Raw genomic sequence first — 9,632 nt, 5'->3', positions numbered from 1 at the left:
TGTGTCTGAGCACAATCACTGTTTTGAAGTTATGGTTGTGGTTAATTATTGCAGTTATTTCTGCCAACAGTTATTTCAATACAGTCAACATCATGTGACATACAGAAACAGATGCGGTGTCATAAAATATAAATGGAGCTGCAGGGCAAGTGCCTTAACTTTTAGTGCACATGCTAGTATGTGTCATACCCTTCTAGAGCAGAACATTGTTTCACTTCCAAATGACTCAAACCCCCCCCCCCCCCCCCAGAAAAGCCAACCAATTATGACATCCTGTGATTATTCAATCATTAACCTTTTTATAACAATGTCATGAAACATGAATGGGTTGTTCTTAGATATAGTGTAGAGCAGTGGTTCTCAATCAGTTATTCATGAAAAAGTTTTTTTTTTTTTGATAAAATATTTTAGAGCTTGAAATAGCTAGAAAAATATGTATTCTTTACAAAAATGTCTGTGAACCTTAATGATAATTTACATGACTAGAAGGGGTATAGAAATCATGCTTTTAAAATCAGGCTACCTCATAATCCAGGTTTCTCTATTTTTATTTTTTTTATTTTTTATTTTTTTTACGAATCAATGGAAGTCAACAGGAACCAAAAGTCATACAGGTCTGCAATAACATGAAGTTGAGTAATTTTTATTTTGGGGTTAAAGTTGTGACACTAGAGAATTAAATTAAATGAACTAAATACGCACTGAATGTAGTGTTGCTGAGTCGCAATAAGTAAATTTCGTGTGTGTGAATCAATGGATGCAGTGTTGCCAGATTTCCCTAAAAATAAAATAACCTAAATCAACTAAAATAAATTATAAAAATCTCTCGAGCGCACGAGATGAGGAAAGCAAAGCAGAAACACGGAAGAAATATACTAGTACATGTAGAGAGCTGATTGAACAGCAGATGAGGATTTGACAACTGCTACATTACTGTGTTATGTGGCTCATACAGTAGTACTCCAAAAAAATACGCGACTGTATTATGGAAATAAGCTTAAACACCGCGTGTTGTGGAAATTACTTTTAAAACCATGACTGCTCATATTTTGCGACCACCACAGTCGCTCGTATTAAAGAGGATATGGCAACACGCCGGATGAGAGAGGGCGTGGCCTAATAAACACGTCATGACAACACGAATCAAGAAATAAGGCGCTACGCTATACTACGTTTTTCGCACTAAACAAATTCAACATTAACCATGTTGCATTAATATATACCAACATGACATTTAAAACTGTAATCCTCGATCCATGAAAGAGAATGTTACAGTTTAAATTCGCGGCTCCTCCATCGTGATTCATTTACGAAGTCAGCTGACCAAATCCTTAGGGAACCGACTCTTTTTCTACAGCGATGGACCAAGAGCCTTGAACTTCACACCAGACTCGTTCTCCCTGCAGCGTGGAAGCCGGCGCTGGAGAGGACAATATGCTGAGGTTGCTAAGAAGGAAAACGCATTTTTAGCTGACTGAGGGTTGACTGTATCGCGTTAATCATGCCGGACTCCTCAGAAGCCTCTTTACCCGCGTTCAGGCGCTTGAGTTACTCAGTGGGGCATTTTCTCAACGACCTGTGCGCCTCTATGTGGTTCACATACCTGCTGGTGTTTTATCACTCAGTGCTGGGCTTTGAGAACACATATGCTGGTGTGTTGCTGCTAGTGGGACAGATAGCGGATGGCGTGTGTACACCGCTCATCGGTTATGAGTCTGATAAGACACCCGGCTGTGGATCATATGGGAAGAGAAAAACATGGCATTTAGTCGGTGAGTGACGAGGAACTTAAAGGGACAGTTCAGACAAAAATGAGTCTGTCATAACCATGTTGTTCTAGACCTGTATGACTTTCAAAAAAAGATTTCAAGGATGAATTCACTTTAATTTTCGTGTTATGTCTTTAGTAAATTATGACACCATTTGTTTTTGGGTAAATTGTCTCTTTAAGGTTTATCTTTTGCATATTAATGTATGATATATTATTCTCATTTACTCTCTTTTTACTTCATTTAGGAACTATTAGCGTCCTCCTGTCGTTCCCCTTTATATTTAACCAGTGCCTGGGCTGTAATCTGGACACTCCACAGTGGGTCAGTCTCACTTACTTCACCCCCTTCATCGTCATCTTCCAGTTTGGATGGGCGGCCACCCAGATTTCCCATCTCTCCCTCATTCCCGAGCTGGTGACTTGTGAACATGAAAAAGTGGAGCTCACTGCGTACAGGTAAACTGGTGCAGATGTGTGCGTGTAATGATCAACTATTCTCGTGACGCTTGTTTGGAGGACTTTGTCTGTAGTGACCGGAATGATGTCTTAGCTTTTTATTGTATTTTGGTTGTATCCGTTAGGTATGCCTTTACTGTGATAGCCAACATCACAGTGTATGCAGTGGCCTGGCTGATGTTTCATTTTCAGACTCAGGAAGGAGATGATCCTGCCATTACGGAAAACCTTGGCCTGGTTGACATCCCTGTTTTCAAAGTGAGTGCTGAACTCATTGTGCTTTGTCATTTCATCCTGCATTAAAAATAGTGCAATTTAAAGACCCCATGATTTTAAGATTTTTGTGACTGTGTGTGCTAGTGTACTCCTTAAGCTGGCTGCACACTAGACAATTTTCAAATCTTAACCGATTTAAAACCATGGGAGACCACAGACAAGAAGACAGTTCAACAGATTTTTAGCCTTATAATCCTCTGAATGCACACACTAGACGATTTGACCAGACCATGAGACCACACACTTGATGACTGTAGGAACGATTTCACACTGAAACTTAATCTCACAGGGACTCGCGAGATCAAACGTGACTAGAGAGGAAAAACAAATAGAGGACAATCAACGCTGTCAGCTGGCTCTCCTGGCGCACGTTCTGTTTCACACTGAAAAACAAAGTATAAAAAAAGAATATGGGTGATGTTCTCTGCTTTCATGCCAAGTTTGTGGCTGCCAAGTTTCGGCTACTGTTGCCAACTCTCGCGAGACAAATAAGCAACCGCAGCTTCAAAAACAAGCCCAATATTTTTTGATAATTTATTATCATCAATATAATTTATCAATTATTTATTACCAATAAATGAGCCTGCAGGAAAAAAGTCATCCCACTCTACGTCTACTACTATCATTGCTTGGATTACAGCATCACACCTTCTTTTTGAAAGAGATTTTTCTCCAATTCCTCATTGAAGAAAAATCACGTTAAAAAAGGCGCGTGAGGAGAGGGCGGAATATTTGGCAAATTACGCTACAGCGCTTATATTTTTGCACTGATTGGCTATTAACTGTGAGCAGACAGAGTCTCAATCCATGCATTGGAGAATACAGTGAACATAAATTAAAAGAAACAAAGTTGCTTGTCAGGTTTTCCTAACAAGCAACCATATTTTTTTTAAATAAGCCCAAAAAAACGCAACCCAGGAATTTTTTCACGCAACTTTACAAAAAAAGAAGCCCAAAGACTTGGCAACTATGCATGCAACATCCGGTAGGTGACGCTTGCTCGCTCTCATTGGCTATCGTGGGGATCACGTCAGAGGCAGCCCGATCAAGAGTCGTAAATATCAAACATGTTTGATATTTACGATTTGAGTTCAGCGACACTCCGTCTCGATCTGAAGCAGATAAATAATCATAATGACACCATGGACAAAAAAATAGTTTACAACCAGTGGCGGCGTTAGGGCGGGGCTTGATGGGGCTATAGCCCCATCAGAAACTTGCTTAGCCCCGGCACAGCCCCCCAAGGATTTCCTAATGATGTTCCTGTTTTTTGGTGTCACTTTCATTAACATTGAAAACCTAAAAAAAAAAAGTGCCTAATATGTGGCCTATAAACAATAGATATTATGGGGGAGGGGTCAAGCAACACAAGCAAGCAACGCGCAAACTGTGCAAGAATTATGCAGGTGAATGTTCACTAGAAAGTGAAAGTAAAAAAACTGATAGAGCTTTCTAAATGCTGCATTAACTTTGCATATTCTCTGAAACGAGAGAGGAAACTACTTCAACACATGCTGATTACGGTATATAACCGTCTTAAATCATTCCCTTAATATTTGTCTTGTGGCCCGTATAATGAAAAACATGAAGAAACGTATTTTGCGTTAAACAGGTTGATTCTGAAAATCAGTGCACGAAATAAAGCTGCTCTTAATTTTCATTGGTGACCGCAGTGTTAATAATTTTAATTATAGGCCTATAATTCATTGTATAAATTAATAGACCTGTAAAAAAAAAAAAAAAAAAAATTTTAATGAGGAGTAAGCTAATAGCCTAATTATCCTCACAGCGTGTCATGCAGTGATGTGCTATGAAATTATTGCGGGGCAATAATTTCATGTAATTTAATAATAAAAGTAACTTAATAGTAATAACAGGCCTAATAATAAAAATCGGGCTTAAAATCGTCTAGTGTGCGGCCAGCCTAAATTATATTTGATCAAATAAATATATTTACAATTACATTCTGTTACACACACTACCATGCAAAGTTTATTTTTTAAAGAAAAATGAAAAGAAATAAAACTGATCAAAAGTGACAGAAAGACACATATTTTCCCTGAACCTTGTATGAGCCAGCAAATTTCTCTCAGATGTTTCTTTATATCAGTAGTTAAATATTTTAACAGCAGTTTATGGTTTTCAGCTGATTAATTTTTATTTTTTTATAGACCAACCTTTTCAGTCTTTGCTTATGTTGATGTTAACCTACCATGTTGCATAATCTAGGCCTGGTCAAAACAGCTCTGACAAGTTTCATGCAGTGATATCAAAGACTATAGAATACCCAAGACGTGTCACTCGTATAGTTTTGAATGGCCGTTAGAAGTGTCCCGGTTGCTATAGAAACAGTCAACGTTCTGGAGATGCACGCTTAGGACTGCACATTGGCTGGTCTCGCCTGACAAATACGCTTTTTTTAACGCTATTGGAGCATAAGAAACAACATTTATGAGACAGTTGTCAGATTTCATTGGTGATTTCAAATTTGAAATTTAATCGTAAAGGTTGGCGAACGGTTTTGGAGAATTTGATGTTCCCCAGTCAAAGAGATAAGAGCTGCACTTGCATGCCCGAGAGGCGTTTCAGAGATGGCCACCGAGTGACATGACTTGTCTTAAAGGGACTCTGGTAATATCTGTTCACACTCAGGGTCTAAGTCTTACAGTAGTGGGCATTGGAGCTCTGTTCTCGCTGCTCTTTCACCTGGGCACACGGGAGAAGGGGGCACGTCCCCGTCAGGAGGAGGAGGGGTCTAGTCCTGGGGAGTGCCAGCCTCTTCTTAACAAGACCACTGTTGCTCCTCCCACAAGTCTACTGCAGTGGAAGCACTGGCTGCGACAGCCATCATTCTACCAGGTTAGCAGCCAGTACCCGTGTTACTCCTTAGTGGCATGTAATGTAATTCTCAGCTTTTGTGATTAATCTGAATAGTGGCTTGAAATGTTATCACTTAATCACAGTGGAGTGAAAACGTTCAGAACTTTATTTAGTAACTGTCTGTTATAACTGAGAATCAGAAAGTTAATAACCTCTCTAAACCCTGCTCTGTTATTCAGGTGGCTGTGCTTTATATGTCCACTAGACTGATTGTGAATCTGTCGCAAACATACATATCCATGTATCTCACCTACACACTACTGCTGCCAAAGGTAAAACAACTATAGTAATACTACACTTAGTTTGCACCCAGTTCATCAACAAAAGCATCGAAGAAAAAAGGCAGTGATCTTTGTTTGGACCTCTTTCTTGCAGAAGTACATAGCCACCATTCCCCTGGTCATGTTTCTAAGTGGCTTTGCTTCCTCATTTATCATGAAGCCTCTCAGCAAGCTAATAGGCAAATGTGTGAGTATGAGTTTGCATATGTGTCTTTTGATTGAAATGTAAGCTAAAATACCTCTTCCCATTGTTGGAAGTGATTAACAGTCAGTTTTGCTGCGTCATATACGTGTGATCAAAGTTATGAGTTGAGCAGACACAAACACCACTATAAAGCTGTAATTACCAGTGGGGAAATGTGTGATTTTATTTTTTATTTTTTCTCTTTGAGCCCAAGCTTGAGTTGGAGGTATGTCAATTATAGATTTTAAAAACACACATGATGTTGCATTAGTGCTACAAATCTTCTTTTCTTCGTTAAGAGGTGAAAAAGAGAACAAAATAGGAAATTGCCTATTAAGCCAATTTTATTCTGGCCAATATAACTGTTAGATCATGTTGCAATACTTCCCTTCTATTCTTAATCAACTGATTTTGTAACTGCCAAATAAGTTTGCAGGTTTTTCAAGAACCCTGATTCTTCCACAAAAAAAAAAAAAAAAAAAAAAGCTGTTGAGGGGGTCAATTAAAATAAGAAATATCTTGTGTAGTCATTCTCAGTAGTTGTTTTAGCTTATTTAAAGCTTGTTCTAAATCATTGTAAGCCCTCTGAAGGCCACCTGGTGCTCCCCATCCAGTATTTAAAGAACCATCTGAAAACTAAAGAAAAAACCGTTCACTAGATATTAAATTTTTATTTAAATGCATTTATATTTAATACAGTATTGGAAGCTAATACAGTATGATAGAAGGATTTTGTTTTCATTTAAGTTTCATTGTCCCTTATCGATAGATGACCTATTTTTTGGGACTGTTGCTGATTCTGGCATTCTCCTTTTGGGTGCTGCTGGACCCACACATGGGAGAAAAGGTGTACGGCACAGCGGTCTTGCTGGGGGTGGGGTCTGCTACCATCCTGGTGATGTCACTTGCCATGACGGCTGAGCTCATAGGAGACCAAACAGTAAGTGCAGATATCAGTCAGTGTTGGGGAACTGAAAATGAGCAGGAACCGCTTCAAGCAAATGTTTTATTAAGCTTATTCAGCGCTAACAGCTTCAACAGTAACGCGTGATTGAACCAGTAAGATATGCAAACATCAGCACAAGTGAAAAAGACACATGCTTCAGAGTGACTCATCTCAAACGTGTAAAAAAGTCACAGAGAACTAAAAATATGCTTTTAAAGAAGTGTTCTAATAAGACTTTTCTTGTCCTCCTGACAGCAAAGTGGGGCTTTTGTTTATGGAGCTATGAGCTTCACAGACAAGGTGGCTAATGGGCTGGGAGTTATGATTATTCAGACGCTACACCCCTGCCGGTAAGTGTGCACATGCTTGCATGGATGCATACTAGAATTTAAAGTGAGTGAGAAAGACTCTTAATGGTCAAATAAGTCAAATAAAAAAATTGAAAAACATATTTTTTTAAATATGAATATTTAAATATAAATATATTTACATGTGATTTCTCTCTTATAGCACAATGGTATGCTGTCCAGGCTGCGTGTGGTATTATCACTATATCATGGTCATCGTCACTGGTGGAGTGGGCGTTTTAGCAGCACTGAGCCTCTGCACGATTCTTATCTGGCCTATAAAGATTGTGCGGTGTAAGAAACTCAACAGTTCCTGTCTTTCTCACTTTTAAACATGTACTTCCTCTTTGACTTACTCTTTTTAATAGTGTTACTCTATAACCCCTTCACCTCATGGCTGACGTGATGTTTTGTATTACAGTATCTAAGCAAAATCATATGAATTGTTCAATAAACAGCAAAGACTTTAAGGGTGAGGGCCACATGTCAGAAACATCAAAACAATCAGAAACCTCAATCATCCACCTTTAATTTGAAGCGGCCAAACCATGAGGCAAATTTTCCTTAATGTTTTGAGATTATGGATTGTAAGAAATTTCAGGTGAATCAGTGTGAATTCATATAAACCAGATTTATTCTAAATACTTTGACACAGTTATTCTAAGCACGTCTGTTAAAAACCCCAGAAGAACTAGTGATAAAATGTGGGAACGTTTGCCAAACCTTGTGCTTCTGAAGGTGAAGAAGGTGGAAAATGGTCATGATAAACTAAATTATGACACCTTTAAAAGTGGTTTATTTATTATTTTTTTTTCAGATAATAAAAGGTTGATTCCATAGGTTTAAACTAATTTTTTTAACTACCTTTTAAAAGTTTAGGGTCAGTCATATTTATTGTGAAATATTACAGTTTATTTTAATATGTTAAAATGTAATTTAATACAGTTACAACAAAACTTTATCCTGCTCAAGAAACATTTAATACATCAGTGCCACATAAACATCCAGAAAACATTCTAATGCACTGATTTGCTGCTCAAGAAATGTTTCTTATTATTATCATCAATACTGTAAACAATTGCACTACTTAGTATTTTTGTGCAAACGGTGATACATTTTTTTCAATATTCATTAATGAATAGAAAGCTCAAAACAACAGAACTTTTGTAACAATATAAGTATCTTTACTATCAATTTAATGTGCCCTTGCTGAATAAGTATGTCAGTTTCTTTGAAAAAAATAAAAATAAAATAGTACTGACCCCAAAACATTTGAACGATGGTACACTGTACATGAATTTGTACATGTAATATATCTAATGTGTGTATTGTTTTGCAGATCTGCCTGAGGTGGCTGGTCTTTTGGGGAGTGATAGAGAGGACTCGGAGAGCTCTGAGCAGCCGTCAGTCGACTGAACACACAGCAGCTGCAGAGATTCGTCAGTTCTGATGCAGAGAGCTCTTGGTTGACACTTACTTCACAGTGGTGAAGGTTAGAATTCAAAGCAGGTTCACACAGGTCAGTATTTGCTATAGGGCGGCCACATCTTGACACACGATAGGATTTCACTGAGACCCAAAGATGTGGTGAATTTTTAGACCTGAGTAGTTGATAACACTCATGTGTTCTACTGTGGCTTCTCATTACATAGTTCTCACATAACCCACCATAGACAGACACTTTTTTTTTTTCTGAAGGGACTATTTTTCTTAAGCACTTTTTTTTTTTATCATTTACAGTTTGTTTTTATTTATGATTATAAATTTAGTTCAGTTTTTTAAATCGAATCCATAAAAATAAGGGAATTTAATTAAGTACTCTGCAAAACTATTGACGCTACCATGAAGTTAATGCAAGATGCACATGTTGTTATGGATGCAGCATTTTGGATGATATTGATGTTTCATAAGGAAATTCATGAAAAGGGAAGAATTGCTATTTTAAATCAGGGGACATGAAGCCATGTTTTGTCATTTCGAGGCATATTTTCAGCTCTGAGATACGTGGGTTATCCATGTTAGGGACCAGAGAGTCAATAATGAGCATTTTACCTCATATCCACTAGCTTTGTTTTCTTTCCAAAAAACTTTATATGCATAATTATGTTTTCATATGTGAGACATTTGTGTCTGACATGTTTTCTGCTCATATAATTTACTGAACAGAATAAATGTTCTTTATGAACAGACATTTCTGTATCTAGAGTTGATACATTGTAACCTGTCTTTGTAACTAGTTACTGTTTAGCAGGAATGCAGTGTCAGTGTGAGTAGTTTCAACATCTGGTCAGCTGATCTTGCGTGTTGCTCAAGACTTTTAACACTTAAAATAAACCATAAAGGCTGACACTCAAATGTAACTGGAATGAATTAAATAGTCAACTGTAGTGGAATCAATCGACAAAATCATTGTTTGTTACATACAATTGCATTTGTTTTGTTTTTTTGTCTTGTTCAAAACTAATTTTAAATAAAAGAGTTTTTAAAATTA

The 9,632-nt window shown here is 37.6% G+C and overlaps 1 protein-coding gene across 2 annotated transcripts; it reads left to right on the top strand.

The window, feature by feature from the left end:
• Positions 1–1,130: 1,130 nt before the first annotated feature.
• LOC109053025 (major facilitator superfamily domain-containing protein 12-like) lies at positions 1,131–9,632 on the top strand. Of its 2 annotated transcripts, XM_019070457.2 has the most exons (10): positions 1,131–1,772; positions 2,017–2,227; positions 2,353–2,485; positions 5,156–5,362; positions 5,563–5,655; positions 5,759–5,851; positions 6,618–6,788; positions 7,050–7,144; positions 7,305–7,435; positions 8,481–9,632. In XM_019070457.2, exons 1-10 carry the CDS (start codon positions 1,502–1,504, stop codon positions 8,555–8,557), a joined length of 1,482 nt encoding a protein of 493 aa, XP_018926002.1. In that variant the 5' UTR covers positions 1,131–1,501; the 3' UTR covers positions 8,558–9,632. The 2 variants fall into 2 exon arrangements, with proteins under 2 accessions (XP_018926002.1, XP_042628034.1); XM_042772100.1 differs by lacking the exon at positions 6,618–6,788 and having other exon boundaries at positions 1,132–1,772.

The sequence above is a fragment of the Cyprinus carpio genome, chromosome A2 (assembly GCF_018340385.1).
Source record: "Cyprinus carpio isolate SPL01 chromosome A2, ASM1834038v1, whole genome shotgun sequence".
NCBI classification, from domain to species: Eukaryota; Metazoa; Chordata; class Actinopteri; order Cypriniformes; family Cyprinidae; genus Cyprinus; species Cyprinus carpio.
The sequence above is the reverse complement of the archived record's forward strand: the minus strand, read 5'-3'. Positions and strand labels throughout refer to the sequence as shown.